The sequence below is a fragment of the Thermobia domestica genome, chromosome 16 (assembly GCF_964235325.1).
Source record: "Thermobia domestica chromosome 16, izTheDome1.hap1.1, whole genome shotgun sequence".
Classification (NCBI taxonomy): Eukaryota; Metazoa; Arthropoda; class Insecta; order Zygentoma; family Lepismatidae; genus Thermobia; species Thermobia domestica.
Window position 1 is genome coordinate 61,557,775 of NC_137469.1, and position 25,572 is coordinate 61,583,346.

The 25,572-nt window shown below is 33.5% G+C and overlaps 1 protein-coding gene across 3 annotated transcripts in view; it reads left to right on the forward strand.

The window, feature by feature from the left end:
* Positions 1-19,939, forward strand: part of LOC145673093 (uncharacterized) — a 126,641-nt gene extending 106,702 nt beyond the window's left edge. For all 3 annotated transcript variants that reach the window (XM_081742450.1, XM_081742451.1, XM_081742452.1), the window contains exons 20-21: positions 1-130; positions 7,479-19,939. The exon at positions 1-130 is cut by the window's left edge and continues 104 nt beyond it. In XM_081742450.1, the coding sequence (XP_081598576.1) occupies positions 1-130; positions 7,479-7,577 (229 nt within the window). In that variant the 3' untranslated portion in view covers positions 7,578-19,939. The remainder of the gene's footprint in view (positions 131-7,478) is intronic.
* The last annotated feature ends 5,633 nt before the right edge of the window (positions 19,940-25,572 follow it).

Genomic DNA, 25,572 nt, shown 5'->3' on the forward strand with positions numbered 1-25,572 from the left:
TTCTTATAATGAAGATATAATTGTGCAAACAATTAAATATGCCATGATTGAACAACTGAGAAGACCGTGTCCTGGATTTGAAGATGTCATAAAAAAACATTTCCAAATCAAGAAGGACCAAATACTTCAGGTAATATTTCTTTTAAACATTTTCGTGTAAATGTTCATGCTTATAGCATTCATATCCTTATCATCACATGTTGATCTCCGCACTTCAGTTGTAATGTAATTATTTGATTTTATTTTTTACTGTTCTGCTAAATGCGAACAGTTGTTCCACTAAATATAACAGTGCATATTAAATGATGATTCACATCCCTCTTATTTACATGTTGCTTTTTTTTTTTTTTTTCATTTGTATGCAAATTTTTGTTCCTATTATGCAAAAAATATAGAATTGTTCTACAAAATGTTAAATGTTAGATATTGTAAAATTGAGAAGAAAAATATTACATATAAATACAAGATACATTTTGCTTCTCTAACCACCACAGATTTATGTTTTGCGCATTGGATGCCAGTTATCAAATCATATGCTAAATTTGTGGAAGAACACTAGTTTTGAAATTTTGGTGTGCAGTATTTGAGATAATCACCAGCTGCTGAAAATTTGTTACTGATTATTTTAGATTATAATGTTAAATTTTTGTTTTTGTTCTTATGAAATTGTGAATTATACTGTCTCACTGTTTAACTAAATTGTCTTTGTCTAATTAACAAAAATTGGTTACTTATCAATATATTCTCCCGTGGGAAAACTAAATGTTCTTCAAAGGTATCGGAGCAACAAGCTAGTTCGTGTTCAGTGGCAAACAAACAAGGATAACAACGGATAAGAAAAATATGGTATAGCAACAGGAATACATACCACCAAGAGAACGTAACGTAAAAAATGGATACTAAAAAGATCGAACAGAGCACAGCGGAACAAAGAAAGAAAGAGTTGAATTTGAAAGAAGCGTGGTGTCTATGCTACGTCACTGTTGCCAGAACCAAAATACACATCAAAGATAGGTAACCAGATTTTATCATTGTTGCCAGAATCCAGATTTAAAGCCGGTTTATGTTTATGAATATTCTTTTAATCTTTTGTTTTTCCTGAACCTTTTACATTAACCTGTTTTATATTATGTGTATATTGTTTTAGGTGAAGTGGTGAAGTTCTGTTGAAAAAGCTTTTCACCTTGCACCCAATATTGATTCCGCGCTGTCTATTAGAAATTAATGTTTAACAAACGTCAACACATTCTTATATTAAAAAAGAAATATAGATCCGTATTCAAAATCAGGTTATGTACAATGGCTCATTACACAATTTAGAAAATTTCTTAAGAGACATGAAATTTGGTGTTTAAAGGCTGACAAAGAAAATCAATATATAATTATATCGAAACAAGAGATACGCTTCCGGCATTTTAAAAATAGCCGAGAAATGCAATTTTGTTTCATATCCGCCCAAATTATTACCACAGTTATAAAAACGATACAATCGATAACCGATTCTTCTCCACTGTGACTCTAAAAAAGATAAGACAAAAATACATGCACCTTGTCTCCCGCTAATTTATGGCCTTTCAAAAGTGCACAAGCCCGACGTTCCCCCTTTGTCCGATCATATCAGGTTTCTACCATCCAGCTTACTTATTAGCCAAATGGCTATACAAAAAACTGTGGGGTTTCAAACATGCTGTTAAAAATAATAGCCTTGACATTAAACAACCATTATCATCACTTGTAAATGCTAATGCTGTTTTGCTTGCATCCTTAACGTTGTTGATATGTACCCGTCCATATCAATAGCACACGATCTTGGTTATTACAAAATCGTAGGTACATCTGCCTATGAAGCTCATTTTCTATTACAGCTGCCTGAGGTCTGTTTTGTATTTCAATTTGAAAATGATTACTTTTCCCAGAATGACGGTCTAGCCATGGGGAACACACTGTCCGATACTATCAAATATTGTTTTAAATGAGATAGAAACGTCTATTTTACAATAGGATACATGTAAGTATATTAGATATCGTTATGCCGATGACGTTTTACTACTTGTACGTGATGAAAATACTCTTTCCTACAAGTATTTGAACAGTTCAGTAATCATCCTAGGTTGAAGTTAACTCTCGAACGTGAATCCGATAACTGTCTTCATTTTTTAGATTTACTGATTACCTGATCGCACAATAAATTTATAACAAACTGCAGGCACTACTTACAAATATCAACAGTCAGTCCATCCTCTGCTATACAAGGCCAATATTTGGAAGAATTTCTTGCGCAGGGCATTACGAATTTGTGATTGTCCAAGTGCTCTCAATGATGAAATACAAGTTTTTTTTTTTTTTTTTTTTTTTTTTAATCAAATAGGACAAAAGAACGAGTGAAAGATGCGTACCTTACAAAAACGGTTTAATTAAACACGTTGATCGGTGCAAGTTGAAAAAAGGAAAGAAAAGGCCATTCCCAAAGAAGCTCACTTTCCGCAATTATTGACAAAAAAAAAATCAACGTATTCTTGCAAAGCATAACGTATCTGTTTCCAATATCCCCCCAAAAAGTTCAGGAAAGCATCTCACGTACTTTAAAAATTATTTTGTTAATGCACTAAATAAATCAGGTATTTATCGTGCTTGGTTAATGTAATAGGTAGAGGAAAAACAAAAAACGAGAGATTAAAGAATATTCATAAATATTCATCGAAACTAGCTTGTTGTTCCGATACGTTTGGAAAATATTTAGTTTTCCCACGGGAGAATATGTTGGTAAGTAACTAATTTTTTGTTAATTTGAATCATTCTCTTATGCGTCAATTGGGTCGGTGCATAAGTTCGTGCAGTTCTTATATTCTATATTTTATTTTTATTCGCCTGTTCTGTTACTTCAAATACAAATACAACATAGACATAACATTAACATATTCTACAAGTGTAACAATACATTGCATACATTGTATTGTCACTCACATTAACTCACAATTACTCATTGATGTATTTACCTCCACTATCTATGACCTTCTGCCAACAATCAGGTAGCAGTTCAATGCCTCGCCTGTAGAACTGTTTTGGTTTTGACTGGAAGAAATCTGTTAGCCATTGGTCAAAAGGAGCTTTCCTGTGCTGCTCTTTCAGCAATTGCTTCACTCCCATACACTGCACAAATTGTTCTCGCAGCTTCTGCTGCACTGGATCCTCGGTTAAACTCGAAGAGTAAAATGTAACGGAACACTCCATATTAGTTTGTCTGAAATATATACAATAACACGTTTACAATCAAGAAAATCTGTGTTTCACAACACACAAACTCCAATCTACGGTAAAACACACGGAATAATGATAAACAATCGCTTCACATTGCATTATTGCCAACCCAAAAGAAAACCGCACGAACTTACGCATCGACCCAATATATAAGTTTGATGCCTTTGTCTAAATTGTACCTTGGACTTCTTTGTTCTAACAGAATAAGCTTTTCAGTTTTGTGTATAACCTGTATATCTTAAATTCTGTGTTGTGACTATTTAGATGTTTTGATAATCTAGTTATTTTTACATCTACTTCCTTTGCATCCTTAACATGTTCCTTAATTCTGGTATTTTTTTCTCGTTGAAATATATAAATTATCGCATTCACAAAATGAATGGTAAATTAATCACTGTTTCCTGTGAAAAATACCTTGTGTATGTTGTCGGTTCTCACTGGAATCTTCAACACCAATTCTCCTTGCAGTACCTATTTTCTTATATAATAATCTTTGAGACTTGTTCCCCTAGAGAAGTGGTTCTCAACCTAATTCCTATCACCATCCCCATTTTATCACTTCCTCTTGTCGGCGACCCCCTTATAATTTCTGGCTTGTAATAGGCTTGTGCGGAATTTTTAATATATCTATTGCGGAGATCTCACAATATCCATCTATTTCTATAATAGTACAATCCATTTCTTGTGTATAGTGGACATAATAACATTATTAAAAGCGAATGGGTTAAAACCAAATTCGGTCAGTTCATTCATATTACAAATATCGAATCCGATCTGTCATGCTATTTCAAAATAGAGGGCGTTTGAAAATTTAAAAATTTCGTAGCTCCCTTAATTTGGGTCATATGATTTTTAAAAAATGATGAAAATGTTTACCTGTTGAATGTTTAGTAGACCTGTTTTTTGTTGTTCCTAACAGTATGTATAATAAAAATATGCCTATCAGATCAAAATTCAAAATATTTTAAAATATTGTTCGGTATTAGATTCTCATCATATTTATCTTTTCCTCTTCGCGACCCCAAGGTTGAGAAACCCTGCCCTAGAGAATTGAAAGGAAACAGGATCATGCGAAAAGCAATGAACGTGACATTCATTTGTTACACCCTGCACATTTTCATTTTGGAAATGTTGTGGGGAAATTTCAACTGATGTTATTAATTATTTTTATTTTTTGTAAGACGTCATCATGGAAACTTTCAGTGATGTACGCAGGAGGTACGCTTGTGCAAAGTAAATAAATATCTGACATATTAAATAAGGAAAATACAGGTAGCTGGACAAAACATACATATTGTGTAATCAACGGTACAAGGTTATGTTGAAAATACATAATTACATGTGTTCAAATAGTGAAAATACATAATAGTGTTTTTAATAGTTACATATACTGAAAATTAAATCCATAACAAAAAGTAAGTGATTTTTCGTGTTTTGGACAAGTTCATGGGGAGAACTTAAAAGGTTCTTATTTCAATTGCGTAGTCAAATTCATGGGAACTCGCTAATAGAGAGGGGCCGCGATGGCTCAGTGGTCATGTTTCCTTTAAACTACCTAAGAAACAACTCTCTAAGATGATTATATAAGAAATCAAATACTTCTAGAAGAATTAATGCTGAATAAGCTCCAGAGAGAACCATCATGCCCAGAAGGATACAGAACTGAGTTTATCATTTACGTAGTGATATTTATCTTATAGCGTTCATTAGCAGATATCGCATTTATAACTAGCTTAATATACAACCTATAAGTCACTTCTCTGAACTTTTGATTCGTAATTTAATTGAAAATGTGAAACTAAGTTTATTTACTATGTTTTGGAGTCTGTAGGTCAAATTAATTGAAGGAAAATGATATGCAGTTTCAGTTGACTGTTTTTGACGAACAACGCCGGGTCGTGAATTTAAACCGAGTTTCCGGGTTACCGTGCTAATTCGTTGAACACTTCGCTATTCAGTTCGCTGTCTGAATTCTGTCACTCTTGAAGTCGATGTTCAACCACTCAAACCCCATGGAATGTACCACAGCTCCCAATGTGTATATTGCAGTTCTTTGTTTGTTTCTTTTTTAAACCATTATAGGTTACTTCTCAATAAGTTTGAGAATAAAGATGCAGTCCATATCCATTTTGTTAACTGGTAGGATACACGCAAACGTGGACGAGAGGGATTTGGTGACGGACTCCAAAGTTTTCAAAAATTTCTACACAGTGGACTTTAAGAAGTTCTAAACAAAATTTCTGAGAATTTCCCTTGTAAAAATAAGAAAACTTACCTTCAATCCTGATTTCCACCGTCACCTTCAAAGTAACCACCTGAGGCATGTATGCAATGGTTTCAACGATTTTCATATTATCGGAAGTGTATTCAAACAATAACTCTTGCTATTCCGCGCGCGTCTCTCGGATTGAGTTAAACGCCGCATTTTAATCTTGAGTTTCATTTTAGAGAAGAGATAGAAATTGCAAAAGGGAGTATGATGAGTAGGGAGCGGTGATCTCGGTTTTCAACAGGAAGTCTCTTACAACGTGGAATAAATTTTGCTGCAATTTGTCTCATGTTCAGTTGATTCGCTAGAATGTGTTGACATGTCCCGATTTGACGGTCCAACTCTATTGTAGACATCTTAGATTTTGTGCCCTTCTGTCCTCAAGGATCACTTCACCCACTTCTGCGATCGATTCCGAAGTTGTGTATGATGTGGGGGCCGATACGAATATTTGTCATTTTCCACAGACTCGCGGCCACCTTTGAAACACTTAAATCACCCAAATGTTCTTGCTTGGCTTCTTACTAACGAAAAGCTTCCACCGTCATTCGGTGGGTTTCAGCTGCAGATGTCTTCAGTTTGAAGCAAAATTTAAGGCACATCCTTCCTTCAGTCTTTTCAAAATTCTCAAATAACATAACAGCGCAGCAAAACCTAAGAAACGCCTTTTCTGACATTAAAGCTACTTGGCACTCGATCAGTTAAACTACATACCAAAAGGCAACTAAAGCCGGAGTTCGCAGTACTGTTTGTTTGGGCTTAAAATTCTCAGAAACTTTGTGCATTACCTCAATAATAATACATGAGAACAACCAGTAAACATACACAGAAATTGTGGATTTCTGGTGATTGGTGTGTCATTTTAAATAGTTCTATTATGGACAGATTCAAAAACTGCCATTCGTAAGATAATGCAAGGAGGTCCGGTACCAGTCTAATATCATGTACGACATTGTCACGGTGCAAAAAGACAGGTGTATTAATAAATTTTAAATTATTTAGTTTCTCACAATAGCAGAATGCAACAATTTCAGGATCCTAATCGGCAGAGTTGATATGGTGTTTGCAAAGGGCCTTCCCAAATGATGTTTCCTCAACAACAGCAATTGAGGAGTTCGATGTAATAAAGGCGTTTACGGTCTTTTTACATCAAACGCATTTGAGGCTTTTTGCCATGCTTGTTTAGCCTCCTGGTAACATTTCAATTCAATATCGGAATAAAATGATGCATGTTACATTGTTTTATGTAAGAAAGAAAGAAAAAAAAACTACTTAAATTTTCAACATCGTTTTTCTCCAATTGCATGTTTCAGACTTACGCCCTTATTGCATCAAACTCCTCAATTCAAATCGGATTATTATGAAGAAGTGACTTGTTGCCTTCTTGTGAAGATAAACGATTGGTTAATTATTTTTCCAGTTTATCGCCCCTTTCCAGCACCGAGTCCATGAGACGTGGATCTACAACTTAATTGGAGATCCGAACCACATAAGCTTCTACCAGGAGTAGAGCCCTGGTTTTCCGCCCAGAAGGCGCGTACGGTAACCATATAGCCTTGAGGGACTCCTTAAAGTTCAACGAGGCACAGTAATGGTGTCATTAGAGGTACGATACGCAATCAGTGTAAAATGGTATACTACCGCTGAATAGAATACATAAATAAATGTAAAAAGATACGCTTGGCTACGCCAGTAGCACATGGCATCACACACTCAGTAGCGTTTTTCAGAGTTTCAGATACTTACAAAATATCTGATTCTCCGTAAATTGGGGCGTTGTGCAATGTGGTTGGGTTATTTCTTAAGCTCCGGGATCAGGATCAGGTCTTTTCACATTTATTTGACAGTTTTCAGTTTTTTAACAAAATAAGTTAGTTTATTATAATGTTAACTTTGATGTTTGTCGTGTATTATATGAAAATAATATTTTAAACTAAATTTCCTTTTATAGGAAGTGAAGGCTAATATCCAGAAGTATGGCGGATCAAAACACATTGAAAAGGCATATCAAGTTTTAGTCACAGAACTAGAAAAACTTTCTTCTGTTTGATAATGACACGTGTCCTGAACATCATTGTAGCACGTATAATTCGTAATACCTTGCTGTTTTCCACCTGTTGGTTTTTTGTTTCGTTATAAAAAGTTTTAAAAAAAGAAGCTGTGATACAATAAATTTGAGCTTTATATGATGTACCAATGACTTTCCAAATTTTAATGTAAATCGTAGTTAAGTTATTCACTTGATACGTGAAAGAAGAAAATAGCTTTGTTATATATATAAAGTATAATATATATATATATATTGTAAATTACAATACTCAATTGAAAGACTGCACTCTATAAGAGCTGTTATATTTTTGGTATTTGTAATAGTGAAAACGATGGCTTAAGCGATTAAATTGTACAAGTAATTCAATGCTCTCTTCTTTTGTACTTATATATGTATTATTACTAGAGATATATCGAATCTTTTATTGTTACCACACAGTTTTATAATCTTTACTACATTATAGTTCGAAAAGAATTTTTAATTTTTCACTTTTGTAGTAAGTTTTATTAGTTAAAACGAATTATATTGTTATTAAACGAATACATTTTTAAGAAGTTTGGTTACATCTTTTACGTTGGAGTGTTTTAAGACTTGATGTAAATTAGAAGGTTGGTTCTTTTCCTGTAGACAGTGTACGTACGAACTTCACAGTAGGCCTAAATGAGTCGAAAGCGAACTAGAAGTAAAAGTCAAGAACCGTAAAATAAAGGTTTTCGAATTGCATTTTGTCAGTGAAATGTGATTTTCCGTAGAATAAGAAGATAAAGCTTTTTTTTTTTAAACTTATGTATCCATTTATTTATTTCACATCATAACGACTTGAAAGTGTAAATATTTTGAATCGAATATTAGCTGATGTAGTTATTTTTAACTTTGCTTATGAATATCGAAAGTGAATTTTCTCATATATATATATATATATATATATATATAATAGAGAGAGAGAGATAGATAACGTTTCTTGCCTTATCTGTGGATCTCATATGAGTATTCAGATTTCTGATACAAATTTTATGGATTTGTGTATTATTACTTTTAGATTTATTGCTCTGTTAATATGAATATAGTTTCGTTCAGGTTTCAGTCATCTTAGATTTTTTTTTTTTAAAGGGTGCTTTCTGTTACTGTTGTGGCCTCTTGTTTCTTCAATAGGTTTATGTGTTATTTCCTGCAAAGCAGAAAAAATTGAGATACCATTTAATGTGTATATATATATATTGTAAGCTACAGTAGTCAATTGAAAGACTACATTCTATAAAAAGTTAAGTAACTCAATACATACAACCCAATGCCGTCTCTAGGAAGAAGAAGCACTTGTTGAAAACTCCATATATACAGAACTTCCTATGGTAGTAAGTCGCGACTTTCGTTATTTATATTAAACGGGGTCTCTCAAGCGATCGGGAATATCGGGAAGGTGGAGATAACTTGGATGATTAAATTTGAAATCAACTTTGAGGTTAGGAACATTCTCTGATTTGAACTAATTATACTGGTTCATTATCAAATGCTGAAGATACAAAAGGTAATAGTTATAACATGATATGACGGTAGTCTTATTGATTGTAATCTCAGAAAATCACTTTCGTTTCAAATTAAAAGTTATTACACAAGTTAAAAATATATTTCAAATCTAACAGTATCTGCATATTATTTGGAGAGCAAAGGTGAATTAAAAGCAAATTGCGTGATGTATGAAGAATATTATTAATTCGTACTTGTACTTAATTCGACATGCTTTAAATTTTGAATTTTTATGACAAAAATATGTAATATATGTTCTTGGTTTCTGTCAAGCATATAGCTTGTAGCTTTTACTAGTTTTAGTTTACTTCAATTCATGAAAATCATAAAAATTCCGTGGTTTCTACTGGATTTTAAATTAGTTGATACATATTCATAATTTTCTTAACAGAAATTACGTAGATTATGATCGATAGTAATTTATCCAGCCTGTTACTTTGATCGAACTGCGATTTCGCCTCGTCTCTACTCGATACTTCTCTCGGCTGTGATTGAATTCATTAATAAATGAAAGAAGTTTTCGTTATAAAGTTACGTAACATTTACGATGATGTTCGAATCCGAGTGATCCTTTAGAAAATAAGAATCTCTTTCAAACATTACACACAAACGTTACAATTCCTATTATTTGCGATTGTGTGATCGCTCTTATGAAATGTTAGAATGGTCTCCATTGAATACAATTTACCTTAACCATTGTACGGGTTAACAACATTATCCTTTTTTAGGAGGATTTACTACTTAATAGATTCATTATAGACCTCTTTTTGCGATTAATAACAATCAAATATGTGATTTAATCCTTTAAAAATCTCTGGTTATTTAAGAAAATTTTAACAGGAAACTACTGCTCATACCCTAAATTACCTTTAGATTAGTAGTTTGTTTATTGGAATTAATTATATTTGTAAATAATATCACACACTTGTTTTCCGAATGCAAAATTCGGGAGAAATTTAGGCATTTTCTGGGAGTTCTCAAGAATATTAAAATCTCGTCATCCATTTGGGCGCTCTTTGGGAGTTCAAGTCGCAGATACCTCCACGAAATGTTCCTAAAAAAATAACATATGCCCTTGTAAGTTTTTTCGAATGATTGAAATATGGGTAATAGGTATGAATTTTTTTTAAAAAAAATAAAAAATCAGAAATGTAATAAAAATTGATGAAAAATAAAAACACAAAGACTCTTGTTTCGTACCGTATTTAGTGTAAGATCATGATCAATACACCATTGTCTTTAGAATGAATCAGACTCGAATGATACCAAAATTCGAGAAATTTCCCAGAAGATATTGTTTCGCAATCTGGATGTCCCTGTCGTATCTCCAGGATCAGGTATTTGCACCAAATATTACATGATGTAGACTATGTTTCTAAAGCCAAGATTCATTGATGTACGGTTAGTAAGGATAAGGATTTTTTTTAAATGTGAGTTTTTAAGAGAGAAGGAAAGGGTATGTGTTTTCGTATCCATATTTTAGTTCGTAACCTTGTGTGTGAAAGATTGCATAGCCCACACTTATAAGTGCATGTGAATACTACTGGAATAACACTGTTCTGGGACTATAAGATGCGAGGCGAGAATTTTAAAATATATTTCAAAATTATCTTCCAGAGATTAGTCAATCTGCATACTCTACTTACAAGAGGTGGATGGGGGACACGGTGGCTCAGTGCTAGAACGCTCACGTATGGTGCGAGGGTCCCTATTTCGGTTCCAGACTATGAGAATTTGTGGTGGACAACTTTCTATTCATGGGTTTTCTCTGGGTTCTCCCGTTTCCTCCCACATTATCGTTCCACTAGTTATTTTATAATCATTCACTTTCTTTAACCATCCCTTTCGTGTAGCCTACAGGGCATAATTGTGGGACATAAAACTAGAAATTTCATTTCATTTAATTTCTTCTTACAAGAATTAGGCTCTTGAAACTAAACCATGTGATAAACATCTTGTCATTCCAGCTAAACGAATAAAACGCAAGCTCTGACGCGACGTTGCCAAGCGGTAAAGGGGTGTGGGCTATAGCTTGGATCAGCAGACGAACTACAGCGCGATCAGGTGGCAGGGGATAGACGTCGCATCCTCTGCTTTAACAAGGGAGACAAATGCTTGCTAAGAAATTATGCTCTTTTTTTTTTTTTTTTCAAATATTTGGGTGACTCATCTCTGTGCCCCCTCCCCCCGAAAATGTCGAAAGGCATCTCCTTCTTTCCATGTTCATGAAGACATTTAAAATTTAATTTGAATTTTGCAAGTTTCATCTAGACAGTCACTACTTGCTCAAATTATACAAATTTGCCCATTTATTATTATTATTCCTTGAATGTAGGGCACAAATTTTTTACAATTTCTGAGTTGTTTTTTTCCTCTTCTCGAATTAAGTTGCGCTTGACGAGCGAATTATTTAAAGCATTTTTCCGAATTGTTACGTACAACAATAAAATTGAAAAACGAGTATATTCACACTAACGAACAGTGGTGCTGAAAAAGACCTCCTGTGTCAAGGTAGGTAAAGACCTAGTTTATTTTTTCTCTTTCTTACCAAAGTAAGAAAGTAAAATTTGGTGTACCCCCAGCTGAAAATTATTGGATATTGACAAATCCTTTCTGTTTATTATTCCAGTTTCAATACATAGTCTTCGCGGTAAATTAGACAGCTTTTTAAGCACTAACCTGAAAATATTAAAAGACTAAAGAACAATAATGAGCAAAGAATTTGAAATAATATAAAACCTGAAAATTGTATTTTAACATCATAACATTATAAAGTTAAGCTTCGAAACTTAAATGAGTCCCCTTTTGGCATGGGCTTCCCCGCATCGCGGACCCGTTAGTTACGCCAATCCTTCGGGACTACTTTCCTCTACAGGCTACCACCTGAAATTATCACTGCTCAGTAAAACCTATTTCCATCCATTCATTGAACTAAATTAATCAGACGAACACATTACATCCATATCCGAGGCGGGATTCGAACTGTAGGCCTACGGTGCCGATCTGTGATAGTCGAGATATATTTCACAGCATTGATTATTATTTTTTAATTATTGCAAATAAGAATGAAACAGTAAAAAATTAACTATCGTATCTTTCGACCGAAGAAGCACGTGATTCAATATTTTATGGCTAAGGAGCTCCCTAACACGTACGGCATCATTCAACAGCCTTTTAAAGTATATGTATAAACCGAGAAAACCTGTTTCTTGCCTGGCTATGTAGCACCCGTCTCTTTTTCTTACTGGCATCAGTGTCTGTGCTGATACTTGATTTGCTAAGTGACCCATTGTTATGTTGAAATAATAAAATATTCAACACAAAAATATTAACAACTTTTATCACACACGAAATACTCACAATACAAAAACATAAACACACACACATACACACACGTTCGACCGAAACGAGAAGTTGAACCAAATGGAAGGCTCCACATTCACTATCACAAAGTGAACTATTTGGATGCATTTCGACACGGACACCACAAATGGACAGAAAGGAGCCTCATAAGAACTTGCAGGAAGGAGGAAAGTAGGGAAAAACAATTTAGAGCAATATGAGCATTTGTTTTGGCTAGACGAATCTGATCTCCAAGAGCAATAACCGAACAACCTCAGACTGCGATTTATAGGATAAACGAAAGAAAGAAACAAGGTTAGAAATGCCAGGCGTGTTGAAAAGAAAAAATCACGTTGCACACTAATTTTCTTTCTCCACCTGAAACGAATATAAGTACTACACACAAAAAGTACTGACTATAAAGAATAACATTCCTATTAGGATATAAAGTTCGTAAACTGGCTTAAACAAAGATGAGAAATGATCCAGCAATTGTGTCCGGCATTGTCTAATTTAATTTAATAAGGAACAATCATTGAAGTACCTCAGCCACGGTAGCTTTTCCGGGGTTTTGAACCCGGTCTTTCGAATGACATTCTGACATTGCCAAAATCATTGACAGTCTTTCATTTACTTTTTCAAATAATACCAAAAACTGAAACACGCAGTGAATGGTAAGTCGCTCCGATGCGTAAACTGAAGTGAATGTGTACAAAATAAACGTGGCAATACTGCAGCCCACTCATTTGCTAGCAGCATTTAAAAGTAACTTAGAGCGCTGCCTTCAAATGCCAAGAAGTTTGTCACGCTGTTGAGCTGCTTTTCTCTTGTATTAATGCAAAACCAGGCCTATTTTTAACAACACTTGGTTCAGTTTGATTTTGAACACCTACCACAACCCACTGTAGGCCCGGAGGCATTTTCTTCTGGCTTACAGTGACAGACGATCATATTTCTTTCTCTTTTTTTCACTGTTCTCTGCTCTTAGTTGGCGAATTGTTTTAGTTTGAAAGATAATAAACAACGTGCAGCATTTAACATTACTCATTTTGGAAGTAAGTAAAGAGGAGATTTTGCCCACTTTCAAAACAAGCTTAGGATGAGAAAAAAAAAAATCCGCTTCTACCGGGGATCAAACCCAGTCATTCCAGTTAGCAGGTAAACGCCTTACCAACTGCCCTACCGCGTCTCTCATTTTGAAAGTAGGATAACACATTTTATTATACACAGTACTAAATACAACTGAATATTATTTAGTTTGTTAGTGCATTGGATTCACAAAACAAACCTCATGTCTTGAATACATCTTGTAGATGATGATCATGACAGTCAACATATTGCTGCTATCTCCCAGATGCACATGTCATGACATGACACTAGTCCTGCGTAACATTCGCAGTTTCTTAATGAATTGCATTTTTAAGACTGTTAATGTCAGGATACAAGTAAGGACCGGTAAATTGGAGAATCACTGAATATTTCTTCTAAGGCAGCTGTCATACGCTTGATATTTTCACACGCTAGATATTTTCAGGTGACAGGACGGTGTTGTGTTAAGTAATTTACTGAATTTATTTTCAGAGTAATACAAAAGAAATATATTATCAATTCTGTTTTCTTTATTGTTTTACTTTTTTTAGTTCCTGTCCATTTTTATCAGTTGGTTTTAAACCACTTGTAATAGTATATATATATATATATATATATATATATATATATAACATTTTAATGCTGTTTTTCGACATACGTCTATAAGTATATTAAACAGTAGTGTAATTTTGTATAGTCCAACAACGTTACTTCAAGTGTAATGTTACATTCAGGGTTTCTCCGGGCGCTGTCCGTACATAAGTGATATAGAGCTGTAGCAATTTATTACGTTCTGATATTTTTTAAATGAAGTCTATGATAAAAATAACAAAATTATTTCTATATTTAACGTTTGTAAAACTGTATTTTTTTTTAAATATCAAAACTAGCCACTTTTGATTTTATTATTTTTTAAGGCAAAGCGTAAAATATGTAACATTAAATGTTTGAGATCAGGATTTGTGGGAAAAAAGGAACTTATTATTCCCTTATTTCTTATTGTTATGGTAATAATTGAATTATATTGATCTCCGTTGCAAATTTCAGATCAAAAGTTATTGTAAAGGTGTCCATCAGCTTTCTTCACATTTTATTTATCTATTTATTTTTATTTTATTATTACTTTTTTGTTTCAAGCTGTTACATTTGTCGAAAGATAATATAATACTTTTTTTTTCTCTTCGTAATTTTCCAACAAGTACAAAAGCTACTCAGTAATAGGGCTGAGATTGAGAGTCTTCGTTCATATTCAGTTCGTCGTCTATGATGTCCTAATGTAATTAAAGATGTATTCTTTGATCATGATAAACATATCAATAGTACAAACTATTTCACTAATCAGTACTTTCTAGGTACTAAATAATTAGGCGCTTAAGAAGATGGGGGCCAGATCAGAGTAAGTATAGATATAATTTAAAAAGAAGAAAGAAAAGAAAAAAAAAACGTAAGGTTGAAAATAATAATTATTGACCTTTCACACAAACGTTTCGAAATATTGTTTCACTAATCTACATTTTTTTTTTTTTTTTTTTTCGTAGCTGTGTTAGAAATTTACTAATAAAGTTCACAGTTAATCATAACTTGATCTTTTTACTTTTCAAATATTCGTTACTTTCTTATATGGGTAAGTACAACTTTCGAAGTATGAGAAGATATTTGTAAAGAATTTATTGGTGGTCATGTTCAAAAATTGAATCGTATACATGAACACGATACATATAAAACGTTATAAATTGTAAGTTCGTTCCATAAATATAGATTATTATTTGTAGTATTTAAGATCTGGCTAGATTCTATTTGTAATAGAGTAATGGAAACCGAATTTGAAATTCAAATAGCAATTCTTCTTTGTTTTCGAGCTCTTTACGTGTGTTTTGGACTATCAACATCATAAAAGAGCCATGTATTGACTGTAGTATTGAAAGACTCACGTGTATTTTATGTTCGTACTATTCTTGATCAAACTAGGATGTGCTAGGACTGAAAAATTTTTGCAGTCGGTATAGAATAACAGTTTAATCTTCCGAACGGTTTAATTTACTGCTCTTCCATATTACGTAAATTATAGTGCTTACGTAATTTTCTGTTACAGTATTGTTTGTATTATTTGTCGTTTAACACAAGATAAAAGTAATGATGTAGGTTTATTCATTGCTTAATGTCCTGTTACCCATTGAGTAAAAATAGTATAATATGTAACAGTACATATTTTTGGTGATGTTAACTAGTGTGGTAGCTTCTCATATGAAATATTTTTTGAATGGAAGTAATTAATTTAGTATGACTGATACTTTTTTTTTCTCAGTCGTACATCTTTTACAGAAGGCAGCATGCAAGGAAATTACTTTTGTTGTTACAGAAATTACATATACGAGTATGTGTATCGTGAATTTTTGTTTAAATTTTTACAGTTAATATTCAGTAGCTTGGAATTCTGTTCACATGGAAAACAAATCAAATTAGTTAGACTCACAGCAAATGTGATGACATTTCTTAATAATAACTACATTATTTTTCTTAGAAATTACGTCTAGTTGATGTTTGTGTTGAAAATATGTAAAGAGATCTTTATTAAGCAGGATTTGGAATCATTCAAGTAACTGCTATCGAAAATACGTCTGTTTTGGGTATACACTTTAAAAGATTTGTATATTTTTTTTATCAGATACCTATTCATTCCTTAGTATCTTCCGAGTTCAATGGCACCTCATTCGTCTTATGGAAAAACGTGCGAACAAAGTTGAAATTTAACAGTGACCAAATACTTTTTTTTTTCTTTTTTTAAACTTGGATCTAATTTCTGCTATTACGAAATCATCTTAAACTTGATATACATTTTCTTTAAATCAATCTCTTTTGGTATTCATGTCTATATTTTTGCTACCAAACATAGTTTACGAGTAATATACAACATTAGACTCGAAAAGTGTAATTCTCAGAAACTTTTGTCAACACATCGAAAGCTTCGCAGATACATGTTCAAATTTGTATCTTTTAATATTCGAATCCTAGGCCCTATAGGCCGTTGACCCTATATCTTTCAAGCTAAGGTTGTAAAAACTATCCGGATAAATTTAAATCTGCTACTAGATATGGGTGCTTCTTTTTAAAAACAAGTACTTTAAGATATTATAAAACAAACAAAAATGGAGATGTTTCATAATACTTAAAAAAGTCGTAAGTAGCTATAGAGAAAATTGTTTATGACAAGCAATTTCTGAAAGTTACTTAATTTCTAGTTACCAAAACAGTTACTTCAAGAAAAGAAATTACGGAGTGACTAACATAGTATTGATATATCCGTTTTTCCGTTTAAATGGAAAAATCTGTTATACATGTGAATGGATAATGTTACAGACAACTTGAAGTTCTATATATGCTTTTTATACCGGTATCTGTTCATTTAATTGATTGCATATACGTAAGAAAACTGTCTTCCGAACAGTTAGAAGTATCTTTTCTATTGTGCTGCCTTCTTTCAACAGTTTCGTGTACTAAGATTTACATTTCTTAAAGCATCGAAGTGTATCCGAGTCTTAAACCAAAAATTGAATTGTTTTTTTATTACTTTATTTGTGGACTATATGTATATGATTTGTTCATATATGATGTTGTGCATTATTGAGATATTTTGATGCAGATGGAAAGTGTATACAAAAATATGTTTGATCTCATGATTAGTATATAGCATGTTTTTGTTTTTGAATGTGAAAGTATTATAATAACAAGGGTGTACTTATTTATTTTAAATATTATGTACAGGTTAGGTCTTTTTAAAGATATTTCAAATACAATGAGAGTATCTTTGGATAGAAGTAGTGGAGAGTAAAAATCGTTGTTTTTGTATGAAGTACCAAGATATAAAAGCATTTGTCTGTAGCAATAAAAATTGAATATATGCATATGCATATGACATGACAAATCCCGTTCTTTGTTACGGTCCTGATACAGTGAGAAGACGTAAGAAAGCCGTCTGTGTATGATTGATAATTTACCTAGTTTGGAACGTAAGAATCTGTAGAAATTTAACCTATTTTAAATGCGAAAGAACAAATATATGATTTCATTTTTTTAAGTAATGTGATAGTTTGTACGAAAAACTTGACATATCAGATTAAAAATTATTTTGATATTAGTGTCAAATAAATCAGCTGATAGCCTCGAGTGTGAAGTTTTGTAAGTATCATCTTACTGTAAAACGTTCATTATACTTGTAAATCAAAAAAAATTTTTTAGTATGCGAATAAAGGAAATCATATTTCTACTTTCGACTTCCAACTGTGTAGAGTCAAGACTATTATGATATCTCTTGTATAAACCACCTGTAGAAGATACAATCGTGTGCAATAAACTTGCTCACCTACCATTTTTCGAAAATCTATAGTTTCGCTTGCAAATGTATTTGTATAAAAGAAAGTCATATCTTATTTTCTTCTTTTAAGTTTTTCTTTGTAATTAATTTTTTACAAGATCAGTGAAAGAGTGTGTTTATTTGGGTAAATTGTAAAGTGGTATCAAGTACATGAAATTAGATCTGCTATGATTTTGTCTCTCGTGTATGGTTGGAATGTAAAATAAATTACGAAATTTATGTAGTTACAATAGTAAAATTATTCTGATACAGTTAGATAAAATTGAACTGTTCCTTGCACCACTATTTTTGAATTTGTATAAATATATAAAACGAAGAGATCTTCAAAGATTTTTCAGATGTTACATATTGACTTTGATATTGAATAGAAACTTTATATAATGGATCGGTAATTTCTGTAAGCAGAAAATATATTTGTTATTTACCGTGGAGTCCCTGTTCTTATTCTGAATTACGAATTCTCAGCTTTATATCCTTGTAGCACAGTTGGAAGTCATGAAGTACTCTACATTATTTGTTACAAGGTATCCCAGTGTATGAAAATGAAAATTGATATAAGATATTGGAAAGTTTTGTTGAAGATACATATCAAAATTAAAACAAATTAAAACAAAACAAACAAAGAGCACTTCTGCAATTGTGATATGACAAGTAAATAAGAGTACCTTCTTATCGTTTAGAAACAACAGCCTTATCTTGCTCTGTGCTGTTCTCATTGTTTCACGTTTCACTGTAGCACCTGTTAGTTTTTTAATGTGTAACTAGCTGAACCTGCGCTCTCTACACAGCGATTCATTCACATATGAGCTGTGAAGTCAGTGGTGAGAGAACTATGGTACGGTAAACATAGCTGCATGCATACAGTCTCCCGCCAAGTGCGAGATACGCCTGGTAATCGCGTTTCTCCACGCTCAGAAACTCGACGTGAGAGATTCACCGGGAGTTATGTGAAGTATATGGAAGAGGATGTCACAAGTAAAAATATGGCCAGAAAATGTAGATAATTCATAGCAGGCCGCATCAATATGCACAAAGAACACCGTGGGGAGGGGGGGGGGCAGATCCTTTTTCAAACGGAGATAAATATGGTTGTACTATTATTTTTCGCGTAGTTTTATTTTGGTTTGCTGTACTTGAAAAATTGAACTTCGATTTTTTTCGGCCAATGTTCAGTGAAACTATCTTGGGTTTGTTGCACAGTGTATTACAAAATCATTCTGAGAATTCGTTATTCCGTTACATAATATAAAATGTCGCGAAAAGCATTACTGCTATGGACAGTATATTTATATTTTTTACTGATTTGCCTTTGTTCTGAATTCAAAAGTGCTCACTTTTACGTTTGTATTTGTACCTTCAACAAATTCATCTAAGTATCTTTTATGTATTTTCATTGCATGGTGGAGGTGGTTGTATATTAAACGGTTGAATACTTTACAGTACGCTTATTTTGAAAGGACCACACATCGTCGTAAGAATTCCAATAGCAGTCGTTTTCGTTACATTCTGATAGTAAAATGAATCATGGCTGTGCATGAGTATTTTTTTTTTCAGATATACGTAGATATATCATAGATCTCAAAAAAGCTAATTCATATTTACATATGTATAAATAAATGTGATGCGGCTATAATCGTTGTAATTTCATAACTCCGTGTTGCTTTTAATAAATTTAAAATTCAACAAGTATTTAGTTATGGAGCTATATGCTACAACTCGTTAGCTGTGTTTCAGATACATTAAGAAAAAAAAAATATTTCTTAAATCGGTGTATGCTTGCTTTCTTGTTTTGTATATTTGCGAAACATGTGGATGAATGAAGCTCCATCCTAAAACTTAAATCGTTCAATTATTATAGAGTTTTAAGCTAAAGCGCTTATTATTTCAATCTTTAAGCATGTTTGTCTTTTCGAAAAAAAACAAAAGTCTAACTTATAAAAATTATCCTGATCAGTGTAATCAGCGTATATATATATGTAATATCTATACACTTCATTGTTAGAATTTAATATTACAAGACTGGTAAAAAAAATAATAGGTGTGTGTTTTTTCAATACACGTGATGCCATTATTTTGCAAAAGGAATATGATTATTTATTATTACTATTTTTCACCATTGTTCGATCTCGTAGAATTCTAGTTCCACACATATACGTGTTAATGTTTAAAGATTGAATAAATAAAATTAGAAGACAGAGGGAAGTGGTAAAATATATTTGTATATTAAACTATAGATAAGATCACGAAAACTTGTTGTTTTATTTGTTATATATCCTTATATAAATAGTATATGTCTAGAATCTTAACTACTAAGATATCTGAGCACCTCATATCAAATTAATATAAATTAACACATATGAATATCTGGGTAATGTAACAATCTCTTGAACCATCGGAGAAAAGAATTAGTTAAAAACATAAATATTCTCACTTTCTTCCATTACATTCCTGTAATGTAGAGCTTCCAAAACTCGTGTGTGGGTGAGTGATGTGATACATGAACTCCGGACCCACTTTGAAAAATTTGCAAAATCTATGAAGTTATCACCATCAAAATACAAAATATTTTATAGAATACATGGAGTTTTTTTTTCTTCTTCACATGACAATTTCGTTACAGATGACTATATGGGAACCGTGGGTGACCCGACAAGTGTCTACACGGTAATTAAACCCCTGCCAAACACGGCTCAACATGTCCTCTGTAACTGTGACTGTTGCCTGCTCAACCCTCCCCCTAAGTTCCACAAGATCAAGATGCTTCATATATATCACCATTAAAAAAAAAAAAATCGCAGGGGATGATATCGGGTAACCTAGGGAACCATTTCATCACACATTGTCATAGTTTCCTGCATAACGAATCAAACGGTTGGGGAGTTCTGCGTTTAGAAACGCCCAAGCACAAGTGCCAACAAATTTTCCGATTCCAATTAAATATTTTCTTTCTGGTAAAAGGTTCTTTTTCATACTTGATCCTAAATATACGCTGGACATCTCTAGTACTTTTTCATTTCTTAAATTGTAGCACATAGAAGGCCTATTGAGAAAGCGCCATAATGAATTTGGCACACACTAATGAACAGAAAATGGAACTACTGGATACGCCTGTAATGCAAAAAGAAAATCAACTTTACTCTTTAAAATAATCTACTTGGTTACTTGATACTGCTAACTTTTTGTCTGCAATAAATTTTTCAATGATCTGGTTGGGCAAACGTATTGGCATGTCGTATTTATTAACCTTCTAGTAAACTGAAAAAGAAGGCAGACCATTTCCATACAATGTAATTTAATGCAATGACACATACCAAACATGCTTCCCTTGCCATTTATAGAGACATTTCCGAAATTAAACTACCTAATATTCTACTGTGGTTCGATCACAATCCATTTCACCTAATAAATCAATTTCCTCGGAAGTAGCGCTTTCTATTATGTTCGACCGAACTGCTTTATCTATATCTATCTATATAGATAGATAGGCGCGGATCCAAGGGGAGGGCTATAGCCCTCCTTCATACTGAGATATACACTGGATAAAATGGGCTTCAATCCTGCTTTCGTTAGGTTTAGCTCCCCTTAATAATATCCTGGATCCGCGTCTATATATATATAGTTTTATATACGTTCTGCATATCAAAATACAGTCGAACCTCATTAGTACAAACCTCGATAAGACGAATTTTTTCAAATCCCCTTGAAACTTTCGTAACACGAATGAATGAATGAATGAACATTCAATGCTAAAAACACCTCTATACAACGTAGTAATTAGGACAAAAACCTCCATAAGACGAATTTTTTTTGTGATTTGGGCTAGGACTGATTAACCTCTATACAACGAATATTCTTAACACAACCACCTCTACAAGACGAACGCGACTTCTATAGGACGAATTTCTCACGCTCGCGACGTCGATAGTACGTAGTTTTCAAAACAAACAGTGACTCAGACGCGTGTCTCGACATGAAATCACAGCGGAATGCATCCCTCTTCCTTCCTCAGTCATTGTTTGGCACGTGCCTATGCAGTATCCAGTACCGTTCCGGTTGCGTTTTTTTCCTTGTTTTATAGTTGTGCACGTGTTAGTACGGCGATGGCGGAAAAAAAGACAAAAACGGCGCTAACAGTGGAGTTTAAGCGTAAAGTTTTGAAGCATGTGGAAGAAAACCCAGCGAAGAAGAAAATCGTCATCGCTAAGGAGTTTAACATCCCTCCAACCACGTTAGCAACCATCATTTAAAAAATAGAGACAAGTACTGTACCTTATATTCCAAATTTTGTACACTTCCGGTGCTTGGGGTCCCTGGTTCGATACCAGCTTGCGCCGTGTGGACTTTAAGGTGGACAAACACCGTGCTCGTGGGTTTTCTCCCACTTACCCCGTTTCCTTCCACTCTTCATTCCACCATTTTCATTCATTTCTCATCATGTCTCCTTTAGCCTAACCGGCATACCGTGGGACGTAAAGCTAAGATTTCATTTTTCCAAATTTTGTATCTCCATGTGTAATGGTTAAGAAGAAATTTGTATTTTTAAATCATTGTTTCACCTAATCTTTGAAACAAAAATTACAAAATCTTTGCAAGTAAGTGAAATATTCATACGTTTATCAACGGGTTCCCATATACAAAAATTTCGTGCCTTTAAATCTAATGATCAGGAAAACTGCTACACCATCCTGAAGTTTCAGCAATTTGTGCGAACATGTACAACGTTTCAATAACAAATGTGTTTATCAAGTCGATATAACCTTCTGTATTGTGCATAACACTACATCCGAGTATGTAAGTTTAGTATAAACAAACTACTGATTCACCATACGTACAAAAAACTCACAGTAATCGCACAAAGTGACGACCACCAATCTCGACTAACGTAGCACAACGCTTAAGGAAATTTTGCCTCATTCAAATATTCCTGGCGTCTCTTGCACAATCAAGCAGACAGCTAAGACTCTTGCAAGCAAATCCTCCTAGGATTCTACTAGCGATTCATATAGCAAGGACTTGATGGGTCCTCAAGGAAAAAGTCGAGAGGATTGAGATCCTGGGAGCGCGTTGGCCACCGGATGGTACCACCTCTTTCAATCCAAAGATTAGGGAAGGTTGTATCCAAATAATGGCGAACATTCGCATCGAAGTGGGCAGCTACACAGTCATGTTGCACCCATATTCTCGCGTGGACATCTAGAGGTACAGTCTCCAATAGTTCGGACTGTATATCACGAAGGAAGGAAGTGTTATGCACAATACAGCAGGTTGCATCAACGTCATAAAGACATTTGTTATTGAAACGTCGGATTTGTTCCCACAGATTGCTGTAACTTCAAGATGGAATGACCCTTGAAATAGCCGTTTTCGACCTTCGATTTCCTATTTTAAAAGTACTATATTGGACCCCTCTATCACTTGTATAAATTTGACCCACGAGGTTATGGACACTTAGGGAATGATATATACAAGTGAGTTTCGTTTCACAGTGTGAAACTAAGGCAGATTTCCAAACTGGGAATTCAATATTCTAAATCGGTTTCGCAACCTGGGAGTAACGAGAGGGTTTCATGAGCTCGCGAAGATAAGCGGAAAAATAAATATAATTAGAATTTAATGTCGAAGAATATTTTTTAAATATTATTTTGAATTTTGTTCTGATAAGCATATTTTTATTTTTATACATACTATTAAGAACAACAAAAAATAGGGACGATAATAACAAGCCTATTGCAAACCAAATTCATAAGGGGATCGCTAGCAGGAGGATGAGAAAATGGGGGTCGTGATAGGAATCAGGTTGAGAACCACTGCTCTATAGATGTACTACATTATAACTATTGGTTGCTACAGAAGAATAAGGTCAAAAATAGAATATGTTCCTCGGACGCTTAATTCATATAAAACTACTCTGTATCCCTTACTACTTTTGTTCTATGACTATTAATATTGAAACCGGAAATCGTTAGTTTGAACCACTTTCGGTTTGAATAGAGAGTTAAAGAAGAAGGTAATATTTATTCTTGGGACGCAGAATTGATTAAAAGACACTTCTCAATATCTCTTATCATTTTTTAATCTATGGAAATAGGTATTGAAACCGGAAGAAGAATAATTTCAACTACTTCAGGTTCTTGGTGATGGTATGTTCTCTTGAAACGATTGTTGACAAAACGTTTATCACTATATATCTAGGTATATAAGAAAAATAAGTCGGATATAGACTTTTGGGTTTCGGGTAGAAAAACGATGAATTTTGAAAAAAAAAAGTACGTATTGAGGCTTAACAACCCCATGACGTAAGCGTCGGTAGACCAACGATGGGCAACTTCTCGCCAAAAATTGGCGGCTCCGCAGCGGCGATCTGCGATGATCCCACTTCCGGTTTGAAAATTATACCACAGCGGCAGAGACGCGACGAAATGCCAATGAACAACAAAATTATTCCACAAGATGTATTAAATCGCCTATATGCGTGATTTATGTACATTAAAGTGAGTCTGAAAACACTATTTAAAAAAATGCACTCCGGGGTGGTCGGTAACCATCAACCTTATGATTAATAGGCGCGTGCTCTTCTGACTTCGCCACGGAGGCTGTGAAGAAATTCTTGCTTGTAGAAGGATAAACCATTAAGGTGTTTTTAATTTGGCCAATCAGAGTGCTCCTTTAACCGTGTATATTCGACGATAAGTGTTTGGGATCAGATAAAATGCTTTCGCCATGTAATTATATATATATATATATATATATATATATATATATATATATATATATATATATATATATATATATATATATATAAACGCGCATCTATTTACTTTATTTCATAGTTCTCTTATATTCATTTTCTAATGATCGGTGACAATAGCCATCTAAATTCATACAATTATACTCACTAATCTCAAGATTTTTCACTTCATGATTTAGAGGCAGGGGTACTCTTAACCCCTGATGCTCATTTTAGGAACAATTCAAGAATAAGTAATATATAATAATAACCTTAAGGTATGCACATGACTGCAATAATTCGTGTTGGTCCCTTCGCGACTCTCCACGACGAATCGAAGGAGCGCGGATCGAAATGAAGTCCTCGCTGCTACGCGGTGGTAAATTCAACACTCCGACTCTACTATCCATTGCATAAAGATACGCCTCTAACTTTGCGGTGCAGCTGTGACGTTTACTCAAAACTTATATTGCATTGTACACCTCGTTAGAATTGTTGGAATGTTGTCTTTTCAATACTTAAGACAAAAAATTTCTTTGTAGTGTGTAGTGATAAAAAAAAAAGGAATTAATGAAAAGCGTATTTTATAGCACTTTTTTTTTTCGGTAGATTAATGTTTATACGGCTAGATATATATCGGAAACGAGATCATGTGAAATAGTTTCCTGTGCACGATATGTAGGTGCATCTATTACCTGTAAGTTCTGAAAATTTCATTACTCAACACGTAGTAATTTTCTTGTTACTCTGTAAAAAGTGAGACATCATTATCTCTGAATTGCTGCAGTGTATTGTCAATCTAAAAATAAATAAATAAATAAAACTTTTAGAAAGATCTTAAAGTGACTTTTTGAACCAAACTGTTTCGATTTGTTTTAAAGGATAAACAATGACAAATATGACATGATTTTCTCTGCTCTGCGCCCTTCGCTATCGCGATT